This window comes from Mycteria americana, chromosome 3 (genome assembly GCF_035582795.1).
Source record: "Mycteria americana isolate JAX WOST 10 ecotype Jacksonville Zoo and Gardens chromosome 3, USCA_MyAme_1.0, whole genome shotgun sequence".
Taxonomy (NCBI): Eukaryota; Metazoa; Chordata; class Aves; order Ciconiiformes; family Ciconiidae; genus Mycteria; species Mycteria americana.
The window spans coordinates 70,580,645-70,593,796 of record NC_134367.1 but is presented as its reverse complement, the minus strand read 5'-3'; the positions used below and the strand labels follow the sequence as shown (position 1 = coordinate 70,593,796).

The window sequence follows — 13,152 nt, the reverse complement described above, 5'->3', positions numbered from 1 at the left end:
TGTTTTAACTATTTCTCTGGCTTTTGACTAATAATTTAGGGTTGTGGAAAAAGGGAGGAAAAAAGATAAACAATGAAGGTACTGCTGGGGGAATATAAGAAGGCTGTAAATATTTTACACGGGTGGTAGAAAAATACTTGAGCCGTCTGCATTAACAATTGACAACATCAGGATAAGGACATGGGGAAGGAGAGAATGACAATATTTTCACAAGATCAGGGTTTGTGAAAATTTGCGTCGTGTGCTTTAATATTACCTGACAAGAGTCTCCTTTTTGGGACCTGGGCTGTGAGGGTTCCTCTCTCTTTGTTTGCCTGATGCTCTCATCTTTACGTTTAGCACGGTCGGGGTTTAACCTTCCATGGTGGAAACCATTTCTGTTTTGCCTTTGACTTTGGTATGCGTTGGGTCAGACGACTTTGATTTTAGAGATGCTGAGCACAGCATCTATGAACTCAGTGGGAGCTGCTGGTCCTCGGGACCTGGTCGACGCAGGCTCTTGGGCCCAGATCCCTGCTGCGTGGCTTGGTTTATAACTAGGTTTTGTCAAGTACCTAAGTCACCAGCGGTTCTTCCTCTATACCCAGGGAGAAGGATGGGCGTCTCTCTCTGTGTGGCAGCTGAGAGGGAAGATTTGCCACCTTGCCATTCATATGAATAGCTCAGGCACCATGTCAGGTGGGTTGCATCCTAGCTGTTTTACACAGCCATGTGTTCAGCCTTATTTCAGGCCTTGACCTGTGTTGTCAGGAAAGAGTTGCTAGGTCATCAACCCCTCTTCTTACTGTATTTGTGATTTCTAAATGAGGTTGGTGACACCTACTTGTGTTACCAGAACAGGCTGACTTTGCTAATGTAATCTCCCTGAAACTGGGAAATTCTGACTCAAAGACAAAAGTTTCTTCCTAACTCCTCCCCTGTTGTCTGGTCTGGTAGTGTCTGGTAGGGCAACTTTTCAAAAAGCAGCGTAGAGGGGTTGCTTCTCCCTCCGTAAAGCATAACTCTGACTATGCTTGGCTTATTGGTATGAAGGATCTGAGTGGGCACTTTTTAAAAAATACCTTTCCTTTAGCAGTGTTTTAAACATTTAATTTAAAAGATATGCAAGAGACATAGCTAAACAAAACAGACCCCCAAAATTTCAGCAGTGTCAGTCAGGAACAGTTGCATGTTCTGAGTGGCCTTGAAGTTGGGAAAAAAAGGAGAACCACCATAAGAAAAGCAATGACTGAGTCTACTACTTTGTTTTAGCTTCTGTTGCCAGAAGCTGAGCAGCAGTCTTGCCCAGATGCCTATGGTGAAAATCTCACAAGGCAGTTTTCAGTAAAACTGTGTTGACATTTTCAGTCTTAATAAACAATTTAGAGGAGTGCAGGTACTGTACTGGAGTGTAACGTACGGCAACTTTTTTCAGTGGTCTTTAAGGAAGCTAAGACCTGTGACTTTCTAGTTTTTTACATTGCTTGGTTACCAAGTACTTCCCAGTCTGAGGATGACAGAGAAGTCTGTAGAGTGATGGACCCGCAAAAAACCGATGGCTGTTAGGGCTGCCTTTGTTCTGTGGAAAAGTATCTTCTAACACAAAGGAAAAGTGATGGACGTCTCCAAAAGCTTTCCTTTTTTCACAGAGTGAGGGATGTAAAAAGTTCTCTGGCCAGTTGTTCATTTCTCAAAATCCTGTATAATCGTATTTCTTCTGCTGACTGGTGCATTCAGTCTTATTTCCTGGAAATACATACATCAGGCAGAGCCAAGCTGTTAGCTGTTCATTTTTAGAGGGTACAAGACTAATCTGTTTTTGCAGGATGTTTTCTGGACATGCTTCCTCTTTGGATAAGGAATTTAAAGGATTAGTGATGTCCATGTGGTCAGTGTCCTGCACAAGGGTACAGGAATCTGAAAACTCACCAAAGGACATGCACAGTTTTACCCCAACCCCTAAGGAGTCTTTCGTAGGCTGAAGAGTTTTCTAAGCCTACTCAAAATACTCCTTTCCCTCACTTTTTCAAACAAACCCCGACTGACCGAGTACGTGAGGTGTATAAATGAGGGTAAAATAAACAGCAATAAGCAGAGACACCGTAACACTAATTGACCTTGTGCAGCATTTATGCTCAATCAGTATCGTTCAGCAGAAAGTCACAGGGTAGCCATGAAATTGTTGTGCTAATGCTTAACCAGTGCTGATTAACGTCTTCTGCTCTCTCACCAATTAATTTTATGGAGATTTTTAACTCTGGTGGAGATAGCACAGCCTCAGATGATGATAATGCTTGTCTGCAAGAAGCAAAGAAAATCTTTAAGAGTTTCCTTGTAAGAGTATCCTTTGTCCACTTTAAAGGAATAATCTCTAATATTTCTTATCACGAGTATTATTGAAAATGAGACGTGCTTCATCTCCATCTGACAAGCTGAGCACCACTGTGGTGGCTGACACCTATGGGTCAAGCTGATGATTATGTGGACTGGAACTGTCCTTTCTAAGGTTACTGTAAGCAATCCTCATTCACAGGGAATACTCCGCACAAAAGGATGTAGGACCTAACAATGAGTCGCAAACATGCAGGGATGAAAAGAAAGTTTCTGAAGGCTGCTTCTACACATCCTTCTGTTTTCTTAGAAGCCCAGAGAGTATGGGGCAGGAGGCTGCTTCCCCTGACTGCTAGGTCTGTAGAAGGGTTTATACAGCTTTGTTGGAAAAATCTGTGAAAATGGCCAGTAAAACAGTACAGGGCTGCTTAACTTCATTCTCCCTGGCATGCAAGTATTTGTTTTTTCTATAAAGCCGGTATAAGCACCAGTTGTCTTTCCGAACTCTAGCACGGTTAGTCTAAATTTTTGGATTTTTAGCCTCATCTGTCTGTTCAGTGCCAAAGGTAAGCTGAAGCTGCTTGCAATCTCCTATAAATGTTGCTGAAAGTGGCATACATAAGCTTAAATGATGGACTTCGGAGAAAGTTTGTTGCTTCCACTGTATGCTCTCCTCAGCTTTTCTCTGCTCCCAGCTACCTTGCAGCCTGGTCCACAGTCAGTCATCTGGACTTTTCTTTTCACCAGTTTAAATGTTTTTATTCTGATGAGCTGCACACTATAAAGGTTGTCATAAATAATTTTTTTACCCTTTACTAAGTACAGACAGTCTTGGCATTGTGCAAGTAAAAGAAGCTGTGTGCTTCAGGAGTTTACCAGATGTATCCAAGAGTCAAATCTGCCTTTGTTAGCTGTTGCAGTGTTATTGTCAGAGCAAATTCAGGGTTAATTCCCACCTTATTTCAAGATTACAGTAGGTGTAAGTAGTATCAGCTTGGGGCTCCTCTTGAGACTTCTTGGCTTACGGGCACTGGACCGCCAAGCTCTGCTTTGACATCCAGAATGCCCAGGTGGCTTTGAAATCCCAGCTGCAATCAGTAACAGGGCAGAGGCTGGGCCTCTCCTGCCTACACATAAAAGATATAGAAGAGATGTTCTTAGGGGTTGTCGCTAGAGCCATTCTAGAAAAGATCTGTTTTAAACAGCAAAAATAATAAAGAACAGGACATTGTTTAGTGTGGGAGGCAGAAAGTAGCATCCAGAGCAGTGTAGAAAAAAGGTGGAGATCCCAACCTGTGTGCTAAGGGAGTTTTGGGAAGAAATGTGAAGGAAGAATAGCTTTTGTTCCTCTCTGCTTATTTGTTATTATGAAGTTTCTCATGAATACTGGGCTCTCGGTCGAGAACCTAAGGTACACTTTGTGGTTTCACTGGCAAAATGGGTTCCTGCGTCTTCTATGGTCCATGCAATGTGTAGGAATGAATGTGAAACACTTCTGTCCTGTGATCAAGAGCATTTCATGCTTGCTTTGACCCAAATGTAAATACCACAGTGGGTACCAAGAGTGAAAACGAGGTCTGGATATTGCAGAGTCTGGAAGCCTCCCATAAAGGGGAGGACTACAGGAAAGGACAAGAGCCTATGAGCAGCACTGCAGGACAAGGGCAATAGTTTGAATGCCAGACTTGCTAGCACAAAGCGCTTAAGTGTTTAGGAACATACTAAAGTTTATATAAAATCACTACTTGGTGGCAGTATGGCTGAGAGGTAATCCTGTGCCTTGGGCTTAGGCCAGTTCCGTGGAACAATTTCTGACACCAAAATGACGTTGCTTAGGTGCTCAAATAGTGTTTATGTTGAGAAGTATCATCTATTTCCCTATGCTTTCTTATGCAGTGGTTCTTGGTGGCAGGTGGAGCTCTGGCCCCAAAACTGAAGGGGATGGAGAACACAGCATGTTGTCCAATGTCTGCCTGCCCTATGTGCGAAGGTGGTTGAGGAGGAATAGAGGACTTCCAACTCCTTCTTGTAAAACTTTGCCTAATGATGATGTTTATGACTCGCTTTCAATAGGCTGTCTCATATCCTTGATCTAGTGTCCTTGATCAGGCATCAGGTTGATGTAAATCAAGCTGCCCACACGCACCTTGAGCTGTAGAGAGCATAAAATCCGAGTCGTTCTGATACGAATACAAAACTTTCTGACATCAGAAACAAAGAAAACAAAACTCAAGTACTTTGGCATTCAGCTATTTAGAAGTTGCTTTAAAATACACCCCACCCCACCCCCCATTTGCTAAATTAAGTTGTGATTTATTTCCAAAACACTAATTAATTTTAGTGACAGAAGCACTGGAGAAGAATTGTTTCATTTAGTATAAAGAGGTGGATACCGACAGCTGTTAAGGTAGAATTGGGTAATGGTAGCGATATTCTAGCTTTCAGTAAAACGTCATATAAGAAAGAGAACAGTGGAATAATTTTCAAATTAAGCATTAAAGATTATTGCCTGCAAAAGTTGCTCTTGGATATTAATGGTGGTCATGCAAGAGCAAGCTACACAACCATTTCATAGTGTCACAAAAATCTCTTTCTCTTCCATCTTTGCCTTATAAGATTACTGTTGTTGTTCCATCTCCAATTCCTACCTTGCTTGAAAATTTTCTGGTTTTTTTTTTTTTTCATGTTTATCATTCTTCTAAAGAATCTCAAAGATTTAGGTTTCCATTCGCTGTTTTTGAAAGCAAAAAATCGTGATATGTAGTTGTCTCCTTGGAGAGAAAGCATCTAAACATCCTTTTGACAACCCAGGACACTGGAATCTGAACCCTCAGCTCCAAGTCTTGTTGTCTGAAAAAAACACACAACACAATATAGGTAGCAGATGCCAAATAAAACGGTTATTCTGGATGCTTAAAAGATCTTTATCTACTAATTCTTTCTATTTTGATGCAGTGAGTGTTGCAAAGTAAGAGAGATGGAAAACAGTGTGATGCTAGTGTCATAAGAATCAAAGTATATGATATATCTGAGTGCTCTCATCTTTTGCATCCCACGAGCTTGTATCTGAAGACTGAAAATAATTTGCACTGGAAAATCACTAGAAAATTTCCATTTCATTTTACTGCTGTGATCTGGATCTGCTATAAATTCAAGCTGTTCAAAGCTATCAGGATACATATTTGACAAAAATCAATGGCATGCTCTGGCCCCCAAATTTGGAACAAGAGCAAAATTTGAGGCGTTTAAAAATAATTGTAATACAGCTTGTATTCTAAAACATTGGCACTTGTCTCTTTCTTCTCATTTAACAGAGCGCAGAGCAAATCAGTGCATTGTGCCGAAACTTCCAAGAAGTCCAGGCAAGCGGTATGGAAGGACAGAAGGACAATCAGGATCCACCTCCACGGCCACTGGCTCGCCACCTTTCTGATGCAGATAGATTGAGGAAAGTCATCCAAGAACTTATGGACACTGAGAAATCTTACGTCAAGGTAAAAAAAAAAAAATCTGGCTAGCTACAGCCTTCTTTTTGAGGTTGACTGTGATTTGTGGATGGTCTTAACATATTTCATGTTTACTTTTATATAATCAGCCCTTTACAATGGCCACAACCTACAAAGTCCGCTTATCTAATTGTTCCTGTTGTTTTCAGTGGGCTTGCTCCTGTACCAGAGGCTCTAGGATTTGGTCTAGTAGCTTTAGTTGCAGTCAATTTGTATTTATATTGGAGAGTGGTAATTTGTGGGGAGTAGATACCTGCAATATTTGAACATTGGGGTTTTCCAGGGGATGTTTCTATAGTTTTCAAAATGAAAATAAATCTGGTAGAAGAACAGAATAGATTCTCCTACAAATTAGAAAAAAAGTTTAATTGTGGAAAATAGTGCGTAATTATTTTTGAATCAGCAAAGCTAAAAGGCACAACTCCAGTTGGTTGTAGCATCACACATACGTTATTTCTCCTTTGACTGATTAGTCCATAATTTGTTAGATATATGTCTCTTCTTTTTATAAACCACAAATTCATGTGACTGGATGCCAAAAGAAACATGAAAGCATTGATTCCATTGACCTGTGGCAAGGAGAAATCATCTACTTGATTTCAAAACACATACTTACAGATATGAGTACTTGTTGCACTAATGTATATGGAAAAGAAGAGAAAACGCTTTCAGTCTGTTGTTGTTAGTACATCTGCCGATATGCTAATACGGCCATACGCTGTAAAGCTTGAGGAAGCCTTACAGAACACGGACCCCCATGTACGTCCAGCTGATGTTTCTTATAGAGGAATCACTTGAAGAAAGGCATGACCATGGAGGCCACGGATGTGTGAAATTTTGCACCAGGCAAAATCCTGGCAGGTTGCACATACTCGTTACAGCATGCTCAGGGAGGTGCTCGTTATTCCTTCTCCATAAGAATTTCTGCTGTTTCTTTTCTCAGGGTCGGAGAGCCCTGCAGTGGGCCCCAGCCCTGCCGTCATGCTTTGGTGTAGGATAGTAAGTCTTCAAAAGTGGTACCGATTCTTTGAAGAAGTGACTGAAAAAGCCCTTGATCACATCCCCCCTGACAACATAACTGAACACTTCAATAACTAATAGGATTTTAAAATGTTACATGTCCTTCTGAATATTACTACTGATGTTTAAATGAGTGGCTATTTATCTGGTTTATCTAACATACGTGATTAAAACATTTGATGCTGTTCATATAGACGGACTCTTTAGAAAGCCATCATCTGTAACATTTTCTCCTCATGCTATGCTAAAATATAATTTGTTATAATCAAGCTGTAAAGCCTTAAGGATGAAACAAAAACATTACACTGAAATCAATTTGCGTCTAATTTAGTGATCACTGTAGTGCTAACAACACGCAGGTGATTTTGTTACAGAAAAGGAATTGTATCTCTAGTTCATTCCCAAAAATTACCCCTATCCCACAGTTGTTGCATAAAGAACAATTTCAAACTGTTACATAAAAAGTGAATGAATTCTCTTTCTTGCAGGACTTGAGCTGCCTCTTCGAGCTATACTTGGAGCCCCTTCAAAATGAAACCTTCCTTACCCAGGATGAGGTGAGGGAATAACTGAAAGATGTACTTTTCATTCTTTTACGGGTTAAGACCTTGGCACTTGGGTTTTTCATTGCTGAGAGCACGACAGAAAAAGCAAACAATGAAGGTAACAATAGGAGTTGTCAGTCAGTGCCTTTCTGTCTGGTGCATGCGTCACTTCTTTTTTTTTTTTAAAAGGGTAATCGTTCTTCTGACTTAACTGCTAAGAAATCTTTGCTTTTTTGTAAGGATTTTTTTATAAAACTCATTTGAAAAGTATTAACGAAGACGTTATTGGCCTTTGCCACCTCTTTGCATGTCACATCTCCTTGGTGGGCTGTTTTCACAAGACCACAGTTAGATGCATGGACTTCTGCACGTCATAGCCTGATGTTTTTCACAGATGGAGTCCTTGTTCGGCAGTCTGCCAGAAATGCTGGATTTCCAGAAGGTGTTTTTGGAGACCCTTGAAGATGGAATATCTTCTTCCTCAGATTTTAATACACTGGAAACACCATCCCAGTTCCGGGTAAAGATTTGGTTGTTTAATGCCTTGCCGTGTGCCTGGAAATGTTTGTGGAAATCTGGCTTTAAGAACTCGTATTTAAGTTTCATATGGTTGCTTTTATGTTTGAAGCTTTACTTTGGATTATGACACCTATTCAGCAGTGAAAGATAAGTGCTATTTTTCCATGGTTTTATCATCCCCTTTCCCATGGCAGAAGACACAACATGGAAGATGCAGAGTAGAATTTGAGTGCGCTATAAACTAGCGACGCTTCTGATGCAGAACTCCTTTGTAGAAAGGTTATTGTCACTGTGCTGAATCCTGCCCTGCCTTGTGCTCCTCCCCGCTGTGCCCAGTTCACCTGCTACAAACTGGGAGCTTTTCCTGTTAAATGCCACATGAGTTGCTCCAAGAAGAGGACCTGTGAAGTGTAAATGGCCGTAGGCTGTGTCACAGTGGCACCACCCAGCACCTGCCCCAGCCGGAGGAAGCAGGGTCCCTGGCAATAGAGTCACTGTCACAGGACCGGTCACAGACCTGCTGGCAGGTCTCCTGGACACTTGCTGCCTTTTGTGGAGCAAACATTGATTAAAAAGAGGGGAGAGGGCTGCTCTCCTCCTCCTCACCCTCCTCCTCCCTCACTACTCCTCTTTCTTATCTTTGCTTTGGGAAGCATTTTTCTAAAAACATCTCCCTTGTGATTCAGTCCCTCCCACATCTTCCCAGCCGCCCCTTCATCCAAGAACATCAGAAGTGCCCTGTAATTACCACCTGCCTGAAAGAAGGAAAACAGTTGGAAAGCAATCCTCTGTGTTTGTTTTACGCTGTCCCTTCTGGCCTTGCTTCCTTTTGCTCATGTTTTTTCCCAGCAAAACATACCCCGTTACATTGTTGATTTTTGTTCCTGTGCTGCCTGACAGATGCAGTAAGGCAGAATGGCTGCAGTGGTGTTACCTGCTCAGGGAGAACAGAGAAAATCGCAGGCTTTGCCTAAATAGGCTGAACTCTACACCCCAAATACAGAAACATCACAGAGCTACTACTACTAGTATATTCACGTTTATATATATATATATATATATATATATAAAAATATATAAAAATAGGATATTTGTAGAAAGATAGCAGATAACACAGAGGCTCAGTGGTGTGATTATGTGCCTCAACTTTTAGTTCAGATTCTAGTAATGAATTAATATTTTGATTGTGTTGATTTCAGAAATTGCTGTTTTCCCTTGGAGGCTCCTTTCTGTATTATGCTGACCACTTTAAACTGTACAGTGGCTTCTGTGCAAACCACATCAAAGTTCAGAAAGTTCTCGAGAGAGGTAATTTATTGTCTTCATTATTGTAATTCATTTGCATGAATTCAAACTGCAGTCAACTACCGTAACAAATCTTGTCAACTTGCAGAGAATATAGGTACAAAGCAAGGACTAATCGGGTGTCTTCCGATAGGAATAGGTTAAGATCTGCGGTTCTGCTGAAGTATGGTATAGGACTGAAGGGATAAGATTCCTTTTGTAACATCCAGGCAGTAGCCTGAATAGCTACAGAAACATCTTCCACAAGTTTGAGCTGTCTGCAGATCCAGGTCATGCTCCAAAAAGCAGCAACAAATTGTAGAATAAGTTAGGAATTACTTTCTCTGCCATCCACTGCAGTGCAGTGGAAAAATTACTTTGAGGAATAATCTCACCTTGATATAATTGCTCTCTTAGCCCTTATGTATGTTATTAAATGCAGGAAATTATTATGAAATGAATAGTGTAAACTACTTTGTAAACCATCTATTGAAAAGGGTAAGGCTTTTGGTGCTGGTTACAAGTTGTAATTCTGTGCTTTCAAATTATTGTAGCTTCTATTGACTTCCATGTTCAACTGACCAACTCTATTGTTTACATCTAGCCAAAACAGACAGTGCCTTTAAGGCCTTTCTGGATGCTCGAAATCCCACAAAGCAACACTCTTCTACATTGGAGTCGTATCTCATAAAGCCCGTTCAGCGAGTGCTGAAATATCCTCTGCTTTTAAAAGAGCTGGTGTCTCTGACAGACAACGAGAGTGAGGAGCACTATCATTTGACAGGTAACTTCTTCCTTTCTTCTACAGGAATGAATATGAGTTAAGTTTTATTTCCAGCCCTTTCAGAAGATGCAGATAGCCGTTCTGGTAGATAGCACAGAACTTGTCAAAACCTAGAGAGAATTCCCTCCCTCTCCTTAAAAATAACAAGTAGCTTTTTCGTGCTTTTAGCAAGAAGTCCTACTTGGTATGTCCAAGTCTCTTTGAGCAGTAGATATACCCAGGTGTTGCCATGGCAAATAGGATGGGGGTCTTTCTCCTCAATTCTTGCACAGGAGCATGTCAGGTCATAGTGTTGCCTTTTTTTCCCCCGTTTGGGAAACACTGACCAAAACTCCATCTTGTGGTTATTATTCAGTTCTTGAAATGTGTCAAAGTTTAAGAGCGCCACAGAAGGAAATTTTAGTTGTTTGAGGTTTGGCTGCGACTCTCGCTTGTGTAGAAGAGATCTGTGTCAAAGCTTTGCAGTCTTCCCACGCAGAAGGACTTGTCTGTCTGACATATATTAGTTGATTGCTTTTCTAGGCTCAGACGCTTGGGACTTCACCCTGGCAAATTCCAGTTCAGGTCTGTCAGCACCTGATGGATGAAAGCCTAGAGATTTATTTTATGGAATGATGGTCATTTTAACAAAATAGATTCAGGCAAAATACATTGTCAGCAAAAAGTCGTGAGGCTGCTACTGACTTCAAAGGGAGCTTCTAATACTGTTCCCTTGCAACCAAGCTGGGGGTGACTTGCTTGCAGGTCAGGATGGATGCCAAACTTCTAAAAGGCTGCACCGTTAAAAGCTGGAAGTACTGGAGAAACTAAGCACCCTTCTCCAGCTCCTTTCTGAATTAACACAAAAGCCTAATGAAATGTTGCATTAGACATTTAATAGTCTAGACATTTAATTAGACACATTAAATAGTGTCGTTCTTGCTTAGAAAACAAAATGTAAACAAAACCTGGCCACCAGCATTTAATTGGAGGGATACAATCCACGAGGAACTTGTACAACCTAGCACTTATTTCTTTGTCTTTCTGTGGTGAGCCAATGCAATTTGTTTCTATTAAAGCTCATCAGATGACTTATCCTAGTACGGGTGCAGATTACTCTAGAGATCCTAGTGGCCCTATGCATACAAGATGCAAAACCTAACTGTGTTTACTATCGTGTTGATAGGAATATTCATGCATCTGGGGGCTTATCACTGGAATGCTTATTGCAGCCTTTTCAGGCACTTAAGACACCAGATGAGCATTTTTCACTTACTCTGATCAGGAAGCGTACCTTCTACTGTGCTATGAGAAAGCTACTGATACAAAGCTAGAATTCTGTTCACCAAACCTTGGGAACACTGTGTCATTTTGCCTTCCTCAAGTGGAATTCAATAAAAAATGTCATGCTTAGAAAATACAATTGAATTACATAGCTGTCTATGAAATTTTTAAACCTTATAGAAGCGCTGAAGGCAATGGAAAAAGTAGCAAGTCACATCAATGAGATGCAGAAGATATATGAAGATTATGGCACTGTCTTTGACCAACTGGTTGCCGATCAAAGTGGAACAGAGAAGGAGGTAAGAGAAGGAACAACACGTTTTATTCACTCCTGAAGCATTATCCTGCTTGCCATTGGGTGTTTTATCTCCTCCTGAGGTAATTTTGGGAACTTATTTGTGCTGGGCTTCCTCCATTCTCCTTTAATATTTTGACTTCTGTTTCATATCTGCCTGTCAAGTTTCTTTTTGTCAGTAGGTTACGGTAAAATTTTCAGACAGCTGCCAGAGCCGCCTTCTGGACCGACAGGAATTGCAAGCAGGAGTAGGCATAATTCTCAGTAGAAAAAATCCTCCTCTTCTCAAATGTTGCAGAGATTATCCATGCCCCAAGGCATTCAGATTTTATGCTATAGAGTTCTTAAGATATTTTTTCACCCGTATAAATGAAAATGGCAATTTGAGGGATTTCACATTAAGGTCTGTTATTCTCATTCTCTACGCTTCCAGCACTGAGGCAGCCACGGGTATTTGTCAGAGCAAAAACCATTAGTTAAACAGACTGTGTGCACACATCTCCCAGAACTGGGGCAGCAAGGTCTCAACTTAGCTATTTACATCAAACGATTACTAAGCAGATCAAATCCGTAAAGGTGAAGATCAGATATGAGAAATGCCAGCTCGGTTGTTTTATTTCCTCCTAGTAAAAGCCACATCGCCCCCATTGGCTACCTGGTTTTCCATCATTTAAGGGGAAACAAAACTTGACAGCCTGGGAGATTCTTCACAGTGTTATGTTGTGTCCCACAGAAGAAAGCAGCCTCAGAGTACAAGACCTCCATTAATTCTGCCATTGGCAGTGTCATTAATACTAATTACTCTATAGAAATTAAAGATACTTACAGCTAATACATCAGCCAGTTCACAAGTGGCTATATGTAAGTGACAGATCATCAGATCAGCTTAATATTCTTCTAAGTTATTAATAGTAAGAACGTCTATCCAGCTTCCATAACCTAGGGGCTATTACTTTTTATAGTTGTTACCTATTTTAAAAAGGGGATTACTCACACTATTCCTGCCGTAGTGCAGATCTTTCTGCCTTTCTCTCTGTACATACAGTAAATACAGAAAACATAGATCCTTAAAGTTATTGATGTGTACTCCTTAATGTTTTACTCACAAATGTGGATTGCAGCACTGATGTATATATTTATACTATTTATTTATATTATCTACTGTTATAATTTAATACAGGTGACAGAGCTTTCAATGGGAGAACTTCTGATGCACTCTACAGTTTCCTGGCTGAATCCTTTCCCATCACTGGGCAAAGCAAGAAAAGACCTTGAACTTACAGTCTTTGGTAAGTGTCTTCCTTAATGACTCTCTGCTCTTTCAAGTCTAAAGACTACCACATTAAATCTTCTCCGAAGATGGAAGCCACCATCTCCTTTCTCTGTGTAGCCATGTGGTATCTAGGGTAGACTTACATCTGAAAAAATACAGTTATATTTCATAAAATGAGAAGTGAAAAATTTCCATTTGTTTGTTTGCTGTTGCTATTTGCTTTGTGAGCCAACCTCAGCTGCTTTGGTGCCTATACGTAAACTACGGAAATTAGTGATTTTCAAGAGACAGTATACTCTTTAGAACAATCTGCTAAACCAAGCTTTGAAAGGAGGCTGGTAGGAAAATGGTGA

The 13,152-nt window shown here is 40.6% G+C and overlaps 1 protein-coding gene across 2 annotated transcripts in view; it reads left to right on the top strand.

The window, feature by feature from the left end:
- The window catches only part of TIAM2 (TIAM Rac1 associated GEF 2), a 143,979-nt gene that overhangs the window by 125,280 nt on the left and 5,547 nt on the right, over positions 1-13,152 (top strand). For both annotated transcript variants that reach the window (XM_075498947.1, XM_075498946.1), the window contains exons 16-22: positions 5,625-5,804; positions 7,325-7,393; positions 7,776-7,901; positions 9,100-9,208; positions 9,789-9,968; positions 11,412-11,530; positions 12,707-12,815. In XM_075498947.1, coding sequence (XP_075355062.1) covers positions 5,625-5,804; positions 7,325-7,393; positions 7,776-7,901; positions 9,100-9,208; positions 9,789-9,968; positions 11,412-11,530; positions 12,707-12,815 — 892 coding nt within the window. The remainder of the gene's footprint in view (positions 1-5,624; positions 5,805-7,324; positions 7,394-7,775; positions 7,902-9,099; positions 9,209-9,788; positions 9,969-11,411; positions 11,531-12,706; positions 12,816-13,152) is intronic.